This window comes from Bombyx mori, chromosome 4, assembly GCF_030269925.1.
Source record: "Bombyx mori chromosome 4, ASM3026992v2".
In the NCBI taxonomy this organism is placed as follows: domain Eukaryota; kingdom Metazoa; phylum Arthropoda; class Insecta; order Lepidoptera; family Bombycidae; genus Bombyx; species Bombyx mori.
Window position 1 is genome coordinate 6,849,736 of NC_085110.1, and position 21,402 is coordinate 6,871,137.

At 41.2% G+C, this 21,402-nt stretch overlaps 1 protein-coding gene across 48 annotated transcripts in view; it reads right to left on the bottom strand.

Moving 5' to 3' along the window:
* Window positions 1–1,203: 1,203 nt before the first annotated feature.
* The window catches only part of LOC101735337 (protein muscleblind), a 276,923-nt gene continuing 256,724 nt past the window's right edge, over window positions 1,204–21,402 (bottom strand). For 4 of the 48 annotated variants that reach the window (XM_062668121.1, XM_062668123.1, XM_062668119.1 and 1 more), the window contains 7 exons: window positions 13,472–13,639; window positions 12,432–12,515; window positions 11,766–11,960; window positions 10,419–10,508; window positions 10,172–10,213; window positions 5,145–10,088; window positions 1,204–4,076 (listed from right to left, as the gene is read on the bottom strand). In XM_062668121.1, coding sequence (XP_062524105.1) covers window positions 9,438–10,088; window positions 10,172–10,213; window positions 10,419–10,508; window positions 11,766–11,960; window positions 12,432–12,515; window positions 13,472–13,639 — 1,230 coding nt within the window. In that variant the 3' untranslated portion in view covers window positions 1,204–4,076; window positions 5,145–9,437. Of the gene's footprint in view, window positions 10,089–10,171; window positions 10,214–10,418; window positions 10,509–10,538; window positions 10,994–11,765; window positions 11,961–12,431; window positions 12,516–13,471; window positions 13,640–21,402 lie in introns of those variants that run through there. The other 44 variants (XM_062668126.1, XM_062668124.1, XM_062668125.1 and 41 more) reach the window with 26 other exon arrangements.

The window sequence follows — 21,402 nt, forward strand, 5'->3', positions numbered from 1 at the left end:
GCAGAGCCAAGCCACTGCCTACCGTTGAACGTTGAGGCTAGATGATCTTATATGATGACTATGCTCGTGTTTTATCAAAATAGATTGTTACTATTACTACTTTAGTATTGTCGTGATGTAATCTTAACTAATGCTCCAACTAATTGCCTTCTTACAATTCCTAATTGTTCTAAGACATGTTGTAACATCAGTTACTGTTTAATTGTAATTTCGCTCTCCGCCCAAGGTAGGTATTTCGTAGTAATAGCACTGAGCTTCGATAGTCATTTAATAATATACATTTAGATAATTCTATTGAGGAAATTTCATTTCAAATCCGGATGGTACGTAGCAAAAATAATATCTGGATGAGTTCCATTGGAGTTGGAGTTTAGCGGTAGGCAGCGGCTTGGCTCTGCTCCTGGCATTGCTGAAGTCCATGGGCGACGGTAATCACTCGCCATCAGGTGGGCCGTATGCTCGTCTGTCTACAAGGGCAATAAAAAAAAATATTTCGGCGTTGTTGCAAGCGCCATGCTCACGGGTGCTCAAACGATTCCTCAGAGCACTCCCCTTGGAACATACCCTAAAAAAGGCAGAGTGCTTACTTCAGAGTTGGATGACCTTAAGGAATCCTTTTAACATCTAGTGGGCCGTATCTTTCTGGTATCTTGACAGAGCACGATGAATCACGAGCTTTACTAAATTTTTTTATTGCTTAAATGGGTGGACGAGCTCACGGCCTACCTGATGTTAAGTGATTACCGGAGCTCATAGATGTGTAACAACGCTAATGCCGCCACCTACCTTGAACCGTGAGTTCTAAGGTCTCAGTTTTTAAAGTACAACGGCTGCCTTACTCTTCAAACCGAAATGCATTACTGCTTCACGACAGAAATAGGCAGGGTGGTGGTACCTAGCCTAGACGGTCACCAGTAACTAATCAGTACAACAGGCAACCATTTATTTATTGCATACATATACACGCATGAACGAGGTCACGGTTCTGCTCTTTGGTAGATACTGGAGCCCATGGACTACACAATGTAAATATCGCCACCCACACGAGACATGTGTCGATACTATCAAATGATTTCTATCCGATGTTAATATATTTGAAATATGTTTTATTCAGGCGAAACCCAATTCATATTTACCCAACACTTAACTTTCACCCTTCAACTTACTTCAAAAGGACCAATATACAACAAATAAAAAGACACATTACATAGTCAGTTGTTTATTATCTATACTGTACTCAAAATTGATCCGAAGATCACATCACATAGTAATTTCATAAATAATAATTACAATGTCATGTTTTTTTTTTTTTCTCAATCTGTGGTTGTTCGTGAATAAAAAAACCTTCACAATATTATTATTCATAATTTGTTCACTGGACCGGTTTACATTTAAGTAGACAGTAGGTACATACACTACACGTTACAATACCGTCATTAAAGTACTCAAACAACTTACAATGTATTTGATGAGAGATATTATATTATAATAGTAAATTATTATTGTGTTGCAGTTCATTATTATTTTTTTTGTCAATATATTTACAGTTTTACATATTTTTTTTTGTGATTTACAAATAAATTCTTGAATATTAAATTAGGTCATCATTATTCCATTTGGATTTATAATAACAGTACTTTATAGTTAAAAATATCACAAAAATGAAATATATTATGTGTAAGACACACGCAACATTAAAAATACAACAAAAGAAAAATATAAAATCCACTAGAAACCTTGGGCCAGACAGTCCCTTCTAAACAAGGAAGGATACTTTCGATGTTCATCTTTTCATAACGGCAATTTCATACCATAATTATTATTATCACACTAATTAATTAATTATAAAAGTAATCGATTGTCTTACAATAAATGCGTCAGATCATAAAATTTTGATTGTAAAATTATAGGCAACAAATAATATTCAAAGAAACGATAAATTTCAACAAAAAAAAAATATTAAAAAAAAATATATTTATGCCAACTTATACATAGAGCCATAGTGCCGTATTGATAAAAGCGAACTGTTCACCTTAGCCACTAGCACGGGACTGATACAACAACAACCAACCAACCAACATAAACAAACGCTACTCACGAGTTTGACTCCGCATCCGATATTCACCTTTTATCGATATGGCATTCCACTTACGTTTACGACAATAAATATACATAACACGCTTACACATTAGTCACTTCTTTAATTCCGACGCTAGGAATTATTTCATAATATATACCTAAAAATATAATCACGGCACAAGTATCCCTCCGACTAAATTACTAACGTAGTGTCACTTTATCAGGATTTAGAATCAAATATGTATTATGTATCTTAAATATTTCATTATTAATATATCATTATCAAAATATCCACTAAATGGGAGGAATAAATCAAATTATTAATATTTTATTTCTAACATTAATCGCATGACTGATCAACAAAAGGATATGGACTAGGAATAATATTAGGCATTAGGCTTCCATGCCCTCGGAGTGCGTGCGCGGTACGAATCGGACGCGACCGACGATTTCCCATCACTTGCACTCGGCGACGGGCTGTTAAGGACCGAAGCCGAGCCAGTGCGCGCACTCCGCCTCTCTCTATCCGCATACCACCTCTAACGTACGTACCACCAGATAAATTTCATCAAAACCTTAATACTGTTTATGTCGAAAATAATAACACAGCTATTTATTATACGCAACGAGTCGACACCGGACCCGATTATCGTCGGTAACGATTTGTGCATATCGATATTATAGATGCAGATTATTGATTTTTATTTTTATTTATTTTAGAAACAAAACGATTCTCTAGCAAAATCTATCCGGAATAAAAGCCGACTTTCTACATACTAAAATAGCTTGGAAGTTTGCCTTATTCGTTTTTCAATATTGTCCGATAACTTCTTTCATTGTATTACGAATTCATGTTTACTATATATCACTCTACGAGTGTGACGCTAAGTGCGAACGGAACGCGAGGCGGCGGGCGCGGCGTGCGTCACAGCCGTCACGACCGGACGACGCCGTGACGCACTGTACAGTAACGGCACGAGATCGTGGGATATACAATAGTTATGGAATACAGGCCGACGGCGTTCGGTACTGTACAGAATTGCGCGCGTGCCGACCTCGTCGCTTGTGACTTGTGCTCCGGCGTCGAACCTCTCCGCGCCGGAGGAGAGAAGCGGCTACTCTATTGGTGTTCCGTTACTGATTCACTTAAATTCTAAACTAGTGTAAACTTGTCCTCTAGAAAAACGTAATTATATAACATACGTAAAAAAAATGTAAAGTAAATCTCACAAAAAAAATGCTCTTACAGGGACTGGGGTGATTTAGGCATCAGACACTGACCGAGGAGTCGAGAGCCGTCCGTCTGGTCGTCTCCTGTCATCACCGGCCACACGCGTCACTTATACACAACAAAGTACCCGGGCGACCAGGTCCCGGCTATTACAGGAACTCATATCGTTTCTTAAAAAAAATTATACATTAGTCATAAAATATTTGAAACCTCACTAACTACTGCTCGACGATTTCGACAAATTAATTCCATACGGCTCCGGCTTCCCGAAATCTATTCATATCACAATCGCATGACCGTGCCTGAGAATCATATCCCGCTACTTATGTACACACTCTTTCCCGAAGACTTACGCTCATCCTGCGCGGGAGCGAGCCGCGGTCGCCGCAGCGTCCGCGACTCGGCTGCCCCTTTCTACACTAACCGATTTTCACTAAAATATCACCACCTCTGCCGCGGAAGCGACAGCAACATCCGGCCGAACCTGCCCTTCCTGAGTGTGCCAGAGGCGCGATCGATATGGATTACGCAGGGCGCGGGCGACGATGTCAAAGGACGAGGATTGAGGTGAGGGGGGTTGGGGGGTTAAAGAGGTGGAAGGCGAAGGATGAGGGTGCAGGGTCGTGGGTGGAGGGTTAAGGGGGACGCAGAGCCGGTGGCAATTGAACGGGGATGTGGTAGTAGCGGCAGGCGGCGCGGCGGCACGTGCCGGCGGCGGCATCGCGACACACCACCACGCGGCACCCCACCACCTGCAGCCCGCACCCTGCAACGTGCACACAACACACTTACTCTCCGACTAAAGCTAGGTTCACATCACTGTGGCGGGCTGCGTCGCGACTCCTCTCCATCTTATTGTTGTGTTGCGTTGTACTTGCACTAAGATGTCTGTGGTACTAGTTTATATACGTAGCAGCCGCGACATTTAACTAGTTGAGTCACAGTGGTACGGCGATATTAAATATTATACTGATATAACACTAAATGCACGCACCGATCGATAATCATTCATTCGTTGGAAAGGAAACGAGTAAGATTCTATAATCTGCTATAATATCCCAACAGTTCTGCGGGATATATAAAAAAATTCACACAGCTGAGACACACATTTAACTTATTCGAAATACGCGTCACACAGCGCAACACAACAACAGATACCAATTAAAGTGCCCGTTCAGTAACATGAGCCCAGCTTTACACAGCACAACACACATCGCTAATCTATTACCCAATTTTGTCGCATCTCATGTACCTCAACTATGGATTTAGATGAATGAAAAATAAATAAATAAATTAATAGGACACGAAAATCGAGATAAACGAGTCATACACAATTCTTATACGCATCGAGTTCGATCAATACTATTAATGAATAGATAAATCAATGTTCAAACTATAATAGAACATTACTGTGTGTTGCCTACACGAAAATACACGTACCGTAAGGTTGCAGACTACATTTGACAACTACAATTATGAAAATACAGGAAAGAGAAAAATACAGAATAGAAGAGACATCAAATCGAAACTAATTCGATTGATCTACAATCACAACAATATATTGAGAAACAACACTAAAAACATCTAAGTATATATTCGTATTAGTGAAATCTAAATCTATGTTACAACATCAAATCATGCATACAGGTATTGGATAAGGATAGTACGGTTAAATAATTTTATAATTTATTGACCGCAAACGGTCGTATTATATAATATATTATATATTTTTTTTAAATTTCGTTTTAATCGTTTCATGCTTTCGATTTGTTCATAAACAGCCAATCGTTTCGACATAAATCGCGTTGTACGAAGAATGTTGTTGATAGCTCACCTTCGCGAATATGAACGAATCTGCAGGTAGGTCTTGAACATCCTTGCCGATTAAAATCTTGGCACACCGGGAGGGTGTCCAGTAACTGAAAACATACGGAGCATTTATTAGTATTTATTGTCATCATTCGGTACTTAACCATTAAACCGCGACTACACGTGTTTCCACAATGAAATCTGTTATTAACAACCAAATGTATGGGGTAACACAAAATACAGTAATGCGACTGAGTATTCATTATATATTTTTTATATGTTCATCGCCTTATTCTGAAAACAATAGGCTTAGTACGCATTATCATAATTTTAAAATAAATTTTACAAAAACCAAATTCCATTATCATTGTGGAACACGATGTATAACATCGCGTACTAACTAAATACTACTTCACAAACAGTCGTACAAAAATATTTTTTTATATTCAATTTCTGCATAATGTACGAGACCTTTTCAATGAAGAACAGGGACGACGGTTCGTGAACTGTATGTTAATAGTGTTAATACTAGTTCTATTTCATCACTTTATAGACATTCATACATCGGACATTAAATATTATCCTCATTGCACAGCCATCTGAAAAACGACGCTCTCATAGTTTTTGTAATATCAAAGAGCATAATTTGAGACTAATGTATTTATATTATATTATTCAAGTGACAGCCCTGTATTATTATTAAAAGCGATCGTTTTAGTATCGGAGACGCGACGGCGATGGATGCGCGTGTGGCTTCTCGCTACGGACAGTCAACACAAACGGGACACACGGAATGCGGAACATTGCAATGAAAAAAAAAACGTATTTATTTATATATATATATCTCGTTGCTGCTTTCATATTACAATAACTTTACACGATTCGTTGCACAATATGATTGGAACTTCCAAGCATTCTTTATGGAACGTGCGCACCGTAATGTGTGTCACCTTTATATTGTACAATTCTCATTTGGAAACATCCGATGATCGAACGATCGAAACATACACGTGTCGCTTTTCGTTTTGGGAGAGATCGGCAGTTGTTCTCGTGAACGTGTTTCCGTAACCGTCAGAGAGTTGTGTTAAATAACGCTGCACTATGCACATAGTAGGTATGAATATAATATCTAAATGGCATGCAGAACGCTTGAAGTAATCATTATTGCGCAGCCAATCTTATCGAAGCGTGACTATATTTTACATAAAAAAAAAGCTCAAAGCATGATGCTAGACAACTTTTACCAGGGCGGAGGGCGTTCTATAGGTTTGCAGCGTCCAAAGTGTACCCATAAATACCAACTGTTGCTATAAAGAAAGCTTTAAAGGCTGTGTGGGGGACGCTTCTGCGCCGCTGTTACATCTCCCGATGCTCTCAGTGTAGGACAGGGACGGTCATGCTCATCGACGGGAACGCGCAATGTAAAATACACATATTACATTTATACCTTTAGCTTACATGACAGTTCTGGACGTGACATGTTAGTGGTAGTACAAACTGCAACATAATGACAATTAGAGTGCTGTTACCGTACGGAAAAAACAAAACGGAACCGATCAAGTATATACGTCTACGTGGGTATTATAAGTAAGCGTCAGAAGTAGGCTTCAACAAGTCGTAAGCGAAGAACGGGGCCGCTCCGGCGAAGCACTTTAAGCAAAAGACAATTCGAAGTGTATATTGGTTAATTCAACTCTCCCACTAAGCACACACCTAACAATATCATTAACAGGTTTATATTTTTGGTAATTTTAGGAACATTTCATTTTTATTAGACGGTAACGATATCACTTCGAGTTCTCTGGACTCCACCACGGTCATTTCAACTACCAACTACGCATAAAATAATAATTCTCCTTTAAAATTATTATAAAAAGCGTTACAATGAGTGGAAACAACAACCCCCTTATTAGCAGTTGATAGTTGACATTGGCAGAAGGTGAATCTCAAAACCGTTAACAAGTTGACGTCACAAGCGAACACTAAACAAAATAATTCTTGAAGGTTCTTTAAAATGAAAAATTCATACGTATTTTCTTTTCAAGTCAACTTATTAACAGATGGTAAAGGCTTCGTAATAGATATATATATATACACATAAATATATATATATCTATATATTTTTTTAATTATTAATTAATATACCTTTACTGAAACAGCCGCTCGATTAGAATTAGATTGTTAAAAGCTCATTACCAAAACAGCGTTTAGATCGGTCGTATTAATATGTAATTTTTTTGTTGATTTCATGCAAACATAAGCGGCGCGTTTCAATATAGGCGGACAAACAGGAAATCACTTAAAATCAGGATATTATAGTAAGCTGATTGAATCTTACCAGGTGTAAGCAAGGCAATACTGTAGAGTGACTTCTTCCACATTTGAAAGCAATTATGTTTCACTATACGAAAAAGGAAAAAAAAAGAACAAAACAACTAAAAATCACCAAGTTGTAGCATCAACTGTTCCATTGTAATCACAATATTTCGATACAGTTATAGCCCAATGACTAAAATGATATGAATGATGGTGTCATGGTGGCAGGTGAAACGTCTCTGAGGTGACGCGCTCCGACCAATCGAGTTAGGCCGCGGATTGGCCACTGCAAAGTATACACATCCGCCCACATCGATTCACACGGTTTTCACTTTCATCTCGATTTCAGAATGCGAACGTATTTGCCACTCGTTGCGGGTAAAGGAAGAATGTGCTTTAAATACGTGTCAAATTCAATTAGATTATTAGTTTCTCCTTTCCTTACGATGCGTGTCTTCAGGTTAAATAACAAAGTCAATTACCGAAGCGTACCTTGACCCGAGGCAGTGAAGGTGGCGGCAGATGGAATAGCCTCTAGTCGTGATCATTCCGTCCGGACACAGCTCGTTAATGACAAGCGCTCGGTCTACTTACTAAGCACAAAAGCGTTGTGAAATTAAACTTACGTCTATAGAAGCAGTATAATAAGCACGCTCGAATTTATCTTATATATCGCTCGTGAGGTTCTCTAAGCGTTTCAAAAACAACAACATAATGATGATAAATGTTTATTTAAATATTATGTCACATTAGGCCAACCGTATCTATCTACTGTATTTACGAATGAGTTACATGACAAGTCAGTAACGTAAAGAATGATCTGAGCTTAGAAATAAGAACAAGCGTTGGTTATATAGTAGCGCGGCAAGAGGTGGTATGTTGCATAGCGTAATGGTTAGAGCAAGACGAGGGAGCACTGTCGCAGCTCAGGCGGTCAGGATGTGATGCTACATGCGAACGATTCGTTGTACGTCGACCGGCGACTCTTGTCTAGTTCGCGCATATCACCGTCCTAGTTCACAGTTCATTCAGTTTCTCAGACGTCACATCGGAGTCAGCGTCAGTCGCGCGATAGTTCATTTATTTAAATAAATCTTAGAACTGTGAACAAGCGATGGCGTTGTCAAGGTGTAGAGGAAGGTGAGACGCAAGCGGGGGAGGGGCGGGGAGACACGCGGCACACGTTACCTGTCCGCGCTCGTCCGTATACACCACATATGGCGCGTTGGGAGGCGTACAGCCTGTCCGATCCGACACATAAAGCAACAATACATTTGTTATGCGGACGACAGCCGAAGCGATCATTCGGAAGGCATGTAACAGAAAGCGTTTAAAGTGAAATAAACAAGTGCCACTGAAAGAAAAGAGAGAGAACGGCGCTCGCCGCTCTCTCTATGCACTACTGATGAAACACTCTGGCACACGCAGCACACACGAGGAGCACTAGAATAATGAGAGTAATACCTGAAGAGCCAAACGTACAGGGGTGGTGGATTCTATTCCATGCGAAAATTAGAAGGCGGCTGTGTTAGGTGCGGGCTTGCCGCCGCAAGCCGGTAACCACTAGGTAGGTACGGGATCGACACATCGGCCAAAGCGCACCCGTGCGGAGCTCCTCCGGGAGCAAGCGTGTACGTAGCGGGATCCACGGACCAAGCGCTCAACTCTCAGCACGACCCTACTCACGGTAAACGACGATCGACAAGAGGTAATAAAAAAACGTACAGTCATGCATCTCAAGCGTTATTATTACCGGGATACGAGAGTAGATACGAGAAATATACACGCACAGAATATCGACCTAAGTCGTAAGTGAGCGAATACACAATAATATAGATACAGCATAAAACTACAGAGACATCCGCGAGGGCACGGGCCGCTCGCTTCGTCCTCACAATAATACAATACAAATGTGACAACACCCCTAGCGCTAACTCGGTGGCACACGTGTGAGTCTCTACGCGGAGACCCCGCGCTCGCGCCCCGCCGGCCGCGCACCTCTCTACGTGGTCTTCATCTTTTTGTAAGGATTAACGGCAGCCGCCGCCGCCGCTGCAGCGGCCGCTGCTGAAGGCGGGGCCGGGGGCGGCATCGCGTACATGTACGGCTGCTGATAGAACGCAGGCATCTGCATGGGCGGCCCGGGCCATCCCGGACGGACCATCAGCGGGGCGCGCATCAACGCCGGCATTGAAGCGCGTGCCTTCAGCGCCTGTTGCGTGTACGCGGCCGCCGCCTGAGCCATGGCCGAATGTTGAGCGGCAAAAGCGAGTGCCGCCATGTAGTTCTTCTGAGCGACCTCTTTGGCAACGGCGGCCGGGTCCGTTCCGTCCGGGTGTACAGAACCAGCAGTAGCTTGCGCCGCCGAGGGAGAGGGCGGCTGCGGCGGCGGCTGAGCGGGCGCGGGCGCGGGAGCGGGCTGCGGAGCGGGAGTGTGCGCGGGCGGGAGTGCAGGCGCGGACGCAGGCGCCGAGGGAGGCGCGGCGGCCGCGACCGGCGGGGCGGACGTGGCGGGCGCGGGGTACTCACATGACACGGGCACGAACGGCTGCTGGAGCTGCATCAGTTGCTGGTAGGTTGTCGCCGGCTGATACACTGGTACACCAGCTTTGTCGGCAGCCGGTCGCTTGTACGGCACCACGCCGGGGAAGGCCTGTAAAGACAATTAGAAACCATTATTCTTAGATCAAAACTCAGTCTAGACCGCAGTCGATAGGTACAAACTAGGATACTTACAAAGTTATCATAATAGAAGGAACCGACGCTCTTCATGTCCATCTGAAACGAGAAACAAACAGGTGAGCGGAGATCGTCGGATACACGTCGGTTATGTGGGTCAGAAAGCGCGGTACGGAGCGAGCGGCGGGGGCGGCCGTTCGCCCCGTCCCGCGCTTTCGCCCTTGGAGGGAGGAGGAGGCGCGAGATAGGAGCGTGCGGGCAGGAGCGGGAGCGGAGGTAAAGCGTGCGAAGCTGGAGGTTGTACCGGTGGCGGCTCGAACTCGGTTGGCGCCGCCCGTTTCTTGCCCGGCTCTGAAGTTGCGCTCGTTGCCGGCGACTGCACTGCTGCTGCCGTCTACGTGAAGCGAAGCGTCGCAGGACGGGACGGAAACAGTAACGATGTAGTAGATGCACAGAATACACCTAAAGCTCGGTACGAGGTGATATTATGCGATAGATAAAATAAAATAAAAAGTAAAGCGTGAGTGCGACGGAAGCGTGACGCGAGCCGGCGCGAACTGAACAAAATAAGCCCGGCGAGCTAAGCGGCGTCGCGGCGAGCGAAACCAAGCGGAAGAATGGAAGCGAGCGCGAACGAGCGAGGCGAGAGCGTGCAGCCTGGTGGCGTACCGCGCCGCGCGCCTGCGCCTTAAGGTGCGCCTGCAGGTGCAGGGGAGGGTGGAAATAGCGGCAGGGGTCTCGGACGCAGCGGCCCTTGACGGCGTCCATGCACACCGTGACACAGCCGTCATCGTGCGCGATGACTGTCGGCGGCGGGTGCGCGAAGCGACACTCGGTCTCGGCACGCTTGCACGCGCCGCGCTGGAACTCCCGGCACACCTGCACCACCACACACCAGCCATGTCTGCCCCCCGCTCTCTAATTGCCCTTTGCCTAGTCCCTACCCCTACCTATTTAGGTTATCGACTACAACGCGCTCGCGATCTCAAACTATTAGTAATAATAGCGAATGAATTAAATACGGCAATATTCACAAAAACTACTATAATATTATAAATATTTTTAAGTACTAGTCTCGACCGAACGCCGCTTTTCACTAGTGGAAAAGACATTTTGTACAATATTATTTCGTTTAATTTTTAATTCTACAAACCGATTTACGCATCCGTCGCATCTATCTATATGATTATTCTAAATTTATTTTTAATAACGTAATTTTTTTCAATTATTTTAGAACATTCTTAGTACTACTTAAATATATATTTTTTGAAATTAATTTAGGAATTCCGAACGAATGTAAGGCTTTAATCAGAATCGTCATGATCGACTACCTGCCGACATTTCAGGTCCATCACCATAAGGATTAAGCGAGTGCTGCTCGCAAAGCGCACACGCGATCGCACCTAACAAGTGCGACCGCATTCCATTGACACACGGGACGGGCATAGGGCTCAGGGGCCGATTTTGCTTCAGGGACCGACAATGATTTGTCATATGTATTCGAAAACAATTTAAATAATTTTCCCGACCAAATATCTGCCCATACGTGGCTAAAGTGTCGGTCCCCGGCGAAAGTGGCAACAACATAAAGCATATTTTGCTATTTAGTGGGACTACGAGTGTGGGGATATTTTAAGGAAAACATTGTTACCTCGAGACGATCGGTACGAGGCAATTTCTGTTGCAGCACGGGTTGCTGCATGACACCGAGTGGCGAGGCGGCGGCGGCTGCCGGATCGTGACCCAACATTGCGGGCACCAGCTGAGGTGCATAGTACTGTGCGTACGTCGATCCCACGCCCGGCACCCCCGACAAATAAGGTGACGTCGCCTGCACACATCCACACTGCTCTAAATTCTTTTGTTGCTTCTTGTGCAGACAATTCTCAATGATAATTTATTAACAATTAGCTTATTTTTCAGCATTTATAGCATTCAGAATTGATTTCATCTGCAAAATATTATTATGATCGAAAAATAAGAAAATTTGGCAAAGCCGTGAAAATTTGGTGTTTCATAATTCAGCTCCATTGGAAATTAAATAAACGCTTACGTAAGTACCTTTAGCCAAACAAAGCATCCACATGCATAATTAGAAACTAATCGAATTAGGTATTAAATAAGCGTACGGTCTGTCCAATCAAGCTATTCACCGACCACCAGCATGACAGGGATTAGGATACAAAGATAGGACACGTTCATAAAACGGACACAATTTCAAGGATTTATTAATGTACTGATTCGTCTGTTAACTAAAGGACCGGGGGATTATAGGAGGCCGGTGATGGTGCGACGCGATCGGCGATGGCAGCATTACCTGCGGGGCGAGCAGGGCGAGACTGATCGGATCCAGCGTGGTGAGATGACCAGCGGCCGCGCCCGCGCCGCTCATGCCGCCCACCTCGACACAAAACCACACAAACACGCTACTCATCGTGCGAGGGTCTGCCCGCGCTTGCGCCCTTTCATCCTCGACGTGTCTTATAGCAAACATTCAGTTACAACATTCTCTTTATTATTATTATTATTTTCATATGTTTCCCCTTTCTCAGTTCAGTCTGTCGACAGAGCCGGTGGAACTGTATATACGGGCTTTTGGCCAAGTAATATACTTTAGTTATGAGTTAATAATTATGCTAGTTTTTATTGCGTGTAGTAAGTTTGGTTTTCTTCTTCTTCTTATTATTATTATTATTATTATTCCGCGCCTATTTATGTTAAAGGTTATCGGGCCTGAATTGATGTTGAAACGTCGAGGAGTCAAGGGTCACTATATTAGCGACAGTGTGAACGGTGAAAGTGGAGGAGATGTTTCGGTGATTAATCTGCATACCGCTTATCCCAAATTCAAACATTGTGAGTATATTTAGAGTAATAGTCATGCGACTTTAGGAAAAAGTACATGCGTAAGCAGTATAGAGCGATCGGCCATATGGCGAGATTTAAGTTGTGCCACTATTATTAAATTAGTTTCTATAATCACAACATATCATTGTCGTTTCAACGCCACTTCTGAATCGAAGCAAGTTCTGTAACCGACGTTGATGTTTCGTTGACATTACTATGAGGTCTCGTTGTTGGAAATGCGTCGTAAAAGTCGTTTAAAACATGATGTGTTTGTACGGTTACATTAGTATACTAAAAGGACCTACTTACATAAACGAATTCAAAGCTACCTACGCACTATAAGGCACAACTTAAACTTTAATACTTCATAATTCTACGTGTTCATAATTATATAAAAAAGTAGTTAGCGAGTACACCGAAAGCTGCGTGTTGCGTGCAAAGAACGCCTACTATTTCGAGGACCGATCGCTCAAAGCATTGAATACTTGAAGGATAGGATAAATTACTCACCACGGCGGGCACCTGACCGGGCAACACTTGCCCGGGTGTCAGACCCATTTGCTGCATTAGTGCGTTCTTCAGGGCTAGATGATTCCTGCCGTTGATCAACAGCTGATCCTTCAGGTGTTGTGGCGGATGGAAGTATTTGCAGGGTGGCTTCTCGCGGTTACACCGTCCCTGGAATAACGTTCATAGAAAATTTAAATCCATGTTTCTTACGAGCTCTTTTTTTACATTCTTCAAAACAATTATTTAAATATGATAAACTTGAAAATGTTGCGCTAAAATGACAGACTTAATATGAATTGACGTTAATGACATGTAATATTATTAGATTATTAATCGAGTATCTGTTGACCGCTTGTAGTTGAAAAGGTTTTGATACGATATTTCAGTTTGTCTATTATCATTAAAATATATTCCTATTTAAAACGTAAAAATTCGAAAATATACGAGGTAAATTAAATTTCATAATACATAAATAGACGCATTTAATGTACTGTTTTTATTTACCTAATATGGACAAAATCTTGTGAATCCTAGAACACATCCATATGTATACTGTCATAAAAAAAAAACATTATTTTCCGATAACTAATTGCCTAGAAGAAATCGTCGCAAAAGAAAAAGACTGTGTACATTATTTTACAGGGCGTTTAACCTCGGAGCAAATTTGCTCTAATTTTCAACATTAATGACGAACAAGATAGTCGTTTTATGAATAGATATCCAGTAAATCCGCGTATAATTAAATTGTATTCGAACAATCTAACATAAGACTACACAATAATCCGAATTTCTTAACATTTCAGCATAGCACGAGTGAGCGTTTTATAAAGGACTAGCGGCCCGCTCCGGCTCCGCTCGAGTCTTTAACAAAAATTTCAACGATGTTTGACGTTGTTTTATTTTTTAAAATAAAATAACGCTTATTGCGGCATAACTATAATAGTTAGACATATGCTGCCGCGACACTTTTTGTAAATAATAATGTGTTCTACAAAGTCGTAGTACATTATTTTATTCTATCATCAATAGTTTTCGCAGGGCACGCGATGTAAAGAATATTTTAGGTAATTTTTTTTACACCTCGGGATTACATTATTGGAGTTTTAGTAAGGATCCTTAATTTTTTTCAAAAAAGATTATAGCCTATGTCACTCGGGAACAGTGTAGCTTCCAAACAGTGTAAGAATTTTTCAAATCGGTTTAGTAGTTTCGGAGCCTGTTCAATACAAACAAACAAACAAATCTTTCCTCTTTATAATATTAGCATAGAAAAGAAAATGAAAAGCGTTTATCGCAGTAACAAAAAAAAAAGACGTACACAAACAAACCCGGTTTGAATATTCAACACTGAGCTGGGGACTCGGCTACTGATAATGTCCGCGAACGGGGTCGGAGTGATTTACTGAGTAACTTTTGTACAGTACGATGTTATCAAAGTACCTCTACCTCTCTCTACATAAACATTACGTTCGCAAAAAGTTGGAAGACGCATTGGATCGAATCGCACAGAAATCACATGCAGATGTGTGTGTGTGTGTACAAAATTTTCTCAGTTATTAAACTGTGACGATGCTTCCTACAATAAACTCGAAGTAGCCGACTGTATTTAGATTAACTTGTTACTGGCAGACATAATGTTAGTCGGTCGGTCCTCTGGCTGTTCAAACTCGGAATAAACTTATTATATCCTGTTAGTCGGTGCCGTTTGCATTAGCCGAGTTTCAATTCAAAGCGATCCGTTTATGAATTTCGAATGGAGGCATCGTTTTTAACTGTTATCATTATATTTTTAACGTGTCGTATCTAACGCTTATTAAATAAAAGCCATCTCTTAATTTTAGAAATAATACTGATTGAATTTTTATTATTATTATTTTTTTATTGCCCTTGTAGGCAGACGAGCATACGGCCCACCTGATGGTGAATGGTTACCGTCGCCCATGGACTTCAGCAATGCCAGGGGCAGAGCCAAACCGCTGCCTACCAAAAGAAAATAAATAAAAAAACATAGAAGCTACAAATGTGAATTTTTTAATGATTTTTTTATTGTTTAGAAGGGTAGACGAACTCACGCCTCGTTTGGTGTTAAGTGGTTACGGGAGCCCGTAGACATGCACAGCGTAAATGCCACCAATCACCTAAAGACATGAGTTCTAAGGTCTCCGTTTTTACAGTGGTACTGTAGCTGCCCTGTAGCTGCCTCACTACTATACAAGCCGACACGCATTACTGCTTCATAGCAGGAATATGTACCAACCGGTGATACTTACCCGTGCGGACTCACAAGACGTTCTACCGCCTATTGTTTCTTATGCCTCCTGCAGCGATGGGTAAAGTAGCTACACTGCATTGTAATTATATTATCTGTGCTATTCTCATATTTGCAGGCGTACTGTTCTGCACAAAATGTATTTGATATTGTGATATTTTAACCGTGAAATTTATGATCAAAGCCTCAATAGCGTTAGAATCCATTCTGTCCTTTATTCTTCGAGTTGTTTAATTTGATAGTCCACTAAAACCACCACTACGAGTAAAAAAGTGACATCTCAAAAATATGCCGCAAAGTCTCAAAAACTGTGTATTTCTTTAGTAACAAAACAATCTTGAATAACAAAAACAAAAGTTGCGTATTAAACAAAATAAAACTTTCAATATCCTCTGTTTGTTCGGGTTACGTAACGATCGAGACGAGTCCAACTCGGGGCAATAACCGCCAAAAACTAATAACATTTTTGTGTGATAGCAGGGAAGCAAACCGAACACCGAACCACCCTCGACGTTTCTCTTATACCAACAACGTACACTTGCACAATGCAATAAAAGATAACCGAAACGTCCAGAAGAAATTCATTACTTTCCATTCTTTTAGTGTCATCTATATATTAATAGGTGAAGCAAAACTTTGTATCCCTTTTTACGAAAATTGCGCGGACGGAGGAGTATGAAATTTTCCACACTTATAGAGAATATAGAGAAAAAGTGCACAATGCTAATATATTTTTTTAAATAATGCATAAAAGATACATGAAATCAATCAAGAAAACATTACACACACTACATACCATGTATTTGACGCACACACGCATGCATACTATTTATTGTCAAACTTTTTGACGTCTGTGGTCAAATTGAGAATAAATTAAATATTTTTTGTCTTTATTAATATTTTTTATAGTGTGGCCTTGACGAAATTTGTGATTATAGAAGTATAAAATACAATCATAATAGTGTACAAACTTACAATTCCAATTAATTATAGTCGAATTTTGACTACTGCGGGACGGACCTCTAGTTTCATAAATTTCTGACTGAGTCATTTGAAATAACAAAAATGGAAATCCGTAACTTGGCACCTATACTAAAAAGAACTGCACTTAAGCGACATCAATGAACTGAGACGCTCATATCTCGTTACCGTGAGAGCATTAAAGCGCCAAGTGCACTCTGCAATTGTAACGTGTATAACGAACGGGGCCCTGGTTCAGAGTATACTGGCGCGTGCCGACAACCTCGTCGCTCTTGCCAAAATCAAATAAAACACTACTCTAGTACCTATAAAAAGCAATTAATTTTAATTGAGATACCTTTTTCTGAAACGATTCTGATTTCCACCTGATGGTCGTCCGGAAGAGATTGGTCTTCGCCATAAGACCGCCCATTGTCTTTTGTACTTAATGATTTGCATTGGATTTTTTTTTGCCTTAAGAGGCTGTTTCAGCGTAACCTTAACTAGTAGGTGAGCTCACAGGGCTCAAACCGGAGTGATACTAACACTGACCCTAGCAAGAGCAGTGCTTCGCAGAATCTACCACCGGATCGGAAACGCGACCCACTAAGAAGATCCGGCGAGAAACTCAGTGGGCTGTGTCTAATTCGCTCGTCGAGCCCTTCGTCGCAAGCGACGGGTTCGACGAGGATGGTTACCGGTGCTTGTGGTACCTAAAAGCACCGTTAATGGATCGGGAGGATCCTTAATGACGTGTAAATTGGTATTATTGTATACCATAAGCATACACACCCTACTCTACTAATTTTCGGAACTCCAAACATCCCTATAAGTATTTTATTCCCAAGTGTACATATTTCTTATTAAACATTATGTATGCGGCAGACGCTATTAATCAAACGATGTCCTGTAACTAAACAAACAAATAAGTAGAGTCGTTTGCGAAGAACGCACAATATGCGAGCCACGTGGTTGTTAACCGATTAGAACGTTCGATCAGATTGATGGATTGGCGGCACGCTGTCGTCGGAGCGCGGTCAACCGTACGCGCACGCCGCGCCTAGTCTTTCATCTATTCCACTATTGGCCGAACACGTGCCTCGACCAATTGACACGAGGAAAACAATGAGCTAACGAGCCGATGAATGACACGACCCCGCGCGATCTGACCCGGAGTCCACTTGTACGCGTGAATATGGCTGCCAGAAATATTTGGGGGCAGACGGGAATAGAACCGACCGGTATACTGTGCCAACAACCAGATGCGTTAGAGATAGACGGTGGAACACCTACGACACGTGGATCCTCGAGTCTATAAATAAATTTCAATTTCATTCTCAGAAGCGAATCATAAGCTTTTTAAAGTAATAATAACCACTGAGGAGATGTTAATTTTAATCGAACTTATTTATATTGTTATTTTATAATAGACCTTTGATTAAAATAAGCAAGGCGGTAGGTTAATATTACAAGCGTAGGTATGTAAAGGGACAAAAAATAAAGCAATAAATATAAAAAAAGATATCCTCGAATAAGGTCGAATGTCCCGATGGAGTTGATTATTAAAGGGTTCTTCCAGGATCGAAATACAAAATCGTAGGTAACACGATCACAATGTAAGATCCGGCCCCGGATGCCGCAATATATTTTTTTTGGTGTAAGTTAAAACGGAGGAAAGGTGGAAATCTAATTTGCAAAATTTTGTGGTCGGGAAGGGAATTAGGTAGGCAAGCAAAGTCAATTCCGAAAGTAAGTAGAATTTGAATTTAAAATGATTTATAGAGGCGCTAGGGAGTGGCTAATGAGGCGTCATGCGAGAGGGGCGCGATTACGCCTCGCAGGTGCGTATTTTTTACACAGCGGCCTCTTGACGGCCGACTATGGCGTTCGATACGCCGTAACTAACATGTTGATGACGTAATGTTGAACACGCCTACAATCCAATAAACACATCACTACTACAATATTATGTAAGAATAGAAACTAAATATTTGAGGTATAGAGGTTTTCGAATGGCAGAGAATAATACTACAGTAAGTCCACGTTAAGTGGTTAAATAATATCTATATAAAAAAATGGTTTGCGAGATTTTCCCCCGTAACAGCACAAGTGGCCGGTGGAGAACAAGGGCCGTTTAGTTCTTGTTTGTTACGAAATTAAAATGAACGAGTTTGCTTGCCCACTTATGTTACTAGCTTTTGTTTCTCGACTAAACACGGGAATGTCGGGTTCTTAGTAAAACAAATTTAGTTAATTTTGTAAGTGTCGTTTGTAAATGACGTGAGTACCGAAGCTGGACTGGGACGATGGGGTGAGGGATTAATGCAACGAAAATGGGCGCCGGCTCTCAAGGTGTTTCATTAAATTGCGCGAGACGCCTTCGTCGGCTCTTGCCTCCTACTCTCATTATGAACTGCAAACCATTCGCTTTAAGAACGGCCATGCTACTTTGTAATGACCTTAATTAACCACGCTGCTTTTAGGACCGCGTAAATTACCTACTTCACTAATGTGAATAAAAATACCTCCCTTGTACACATATTTTTTACGCAACCTGTAAAGTTACCCGCCTGCTATAATTATCAGCTATCGCTTTTGTTAAGAGAACAACAACAGTAGCATCATGATTTCTCGTTCCGAATAGTGTTCTTTCCAAACTAATATGAAGCAAAGCGCTGTCACTTTTCCACAAAAGAACGAAACAACAAAACACCTACTTGACCAAGTCGTTGCGGCTTTGTGTGATAATTGCTGGCATCTCAAAGAAACTAACAACTTTCACGGAGATCGTGTTGCAAAAACGAATGTCAGTATTATAACGTCAGTTTCACATCAAAGATTATGATGATGAGAGGTTTCGAATTCGTAATAAGAAATAAACTAGAATTATGTAATATATTTATTTTTATTACGGCCACTCAATACTCGAATCCCACTAGCGTTCATTAGAGGTAAAAAATACACCAGAAACCGTATACAGGATGGGCAACTAAGAATTACAAGATAAATATGTAGTAAGAAAAAATATTTGACTAACAAAAAAAGTAATAAAATAAATATTATATTATGTCGAAGAAGCCACAATTATTAACACCATCGTCAGACATCGTAGGGGCGAACAGAGTGAGCCAAGAGAAACATTAAGCACACCAATCACGTTTGCTCTCCCAGAACAATCCAGAAATCTACTCTTGACGTTAGCAAACGAAAACGAGTGACAGTTTCCAGGGCGGAGGCACGGCTCTTCAAGAAGTCTAGTTGATAAGTGTGATAGCGTCTACGCGCCTCCATCGGCTATGCTGTAGTACGACGTTAACCGAGTTCCGATGATACCGCAGTCGTGCTGCCATCTTTTTTTTTATTGCCCTTGTAGGCAAACGAGCGTACGGCCCACCTGATGGTGAGTGGTTACCATCGCCCGTGGACTTCAGCAATGCCAGGGGCAGAGCCAAGCCGCTGCCTACAATCTCTCTCGTAGAATCGTGCTGCGTTTCGTTTAGCTACCAAACTAATGACCGTCTCCGACATATAGATTTCCTTGATACTTTTTCATCCACATATTGCATGCGCAAAATCATGAAATGTGAATTATGATCCATTAAAGATCACTTTATTAAGTATGTCTAAACTTTTTTCTGTGTGCCTTTGAAACACTATATATCCTATTTGTGATAAGTTTTGTAGAGTTACCATTATCCACACCCTGTATAAAGTCAGACACGGACGTGGTTAGGTCACCTAACCAGTTTACTCGTGCTGCTTGGGTAATAAGTCTATTAGCAATCAACTACCAGACCGTAGTTATCAAGACGTAGTCGAATTCAAATGCGATATCGCTAACTAGATTATTAACATCATATACGCATTTGTTTGTACTAGAGGTCCCGCAGTAGTCGAAATTCGACTATAATTAATTGGAATTTAAGTTTGTACACTATTATGATTGTATTTTATACTTCTATAATCACAAATTTCGCCAAGACTACACTATAAAAAAATTAACAAACAATATTTAATCTATTCTCAATTTGACAACAGACGCCAAGAACAAAAGTTTGACAATAAATAGTATGCATGCGTGTGTGCGTCAAATACATGGTATGTAGTGTGTGTAATGTTTTCTTTATTGATTTAATGTATCTTTTATGCATTATTTTAAAAAAACATTAGCATTGTGCACTTCTTCTCTATATTCTCTATAAGTGTGCAAAATTTCATACTCCTACGTCCGCGCAATTTTCGTAAAAAGGGATACAAAGTTTTTGCTTCACGTATTAATATATAGAGGTACGTGATTTGTTTGTATGTACGTGATACGTGTCAATTTTCCGTCACGTTTAGAATTTATTTTAGATAGATGAGAATTCACAAATGACTACGGCATTAAGTACAGATGAAACTTGTAAACGTTTAAGCGTAGTGATCAATGTTCACATTACGTCGATGATGCGTAGCGTTAACTTCATACATCAGGCCAGTGGCGCAGAACGTCCCGGGATCGGCCCGTTTAACGTGACGCAACGTGAAGTCATTCAGTATTTTCAGGGGCCGGAAAAATCGGGTCGTGTAAAAACTAATTCAGTATACACACAGTTCGGATAAAAAACAGATTTAACTCGAATCAATTTTGACTTTCAGTAACCTTTGCATTATTTTGCATAAAATGAATGATGTATTTTAAAAGAAAATGATTTTTCAATGA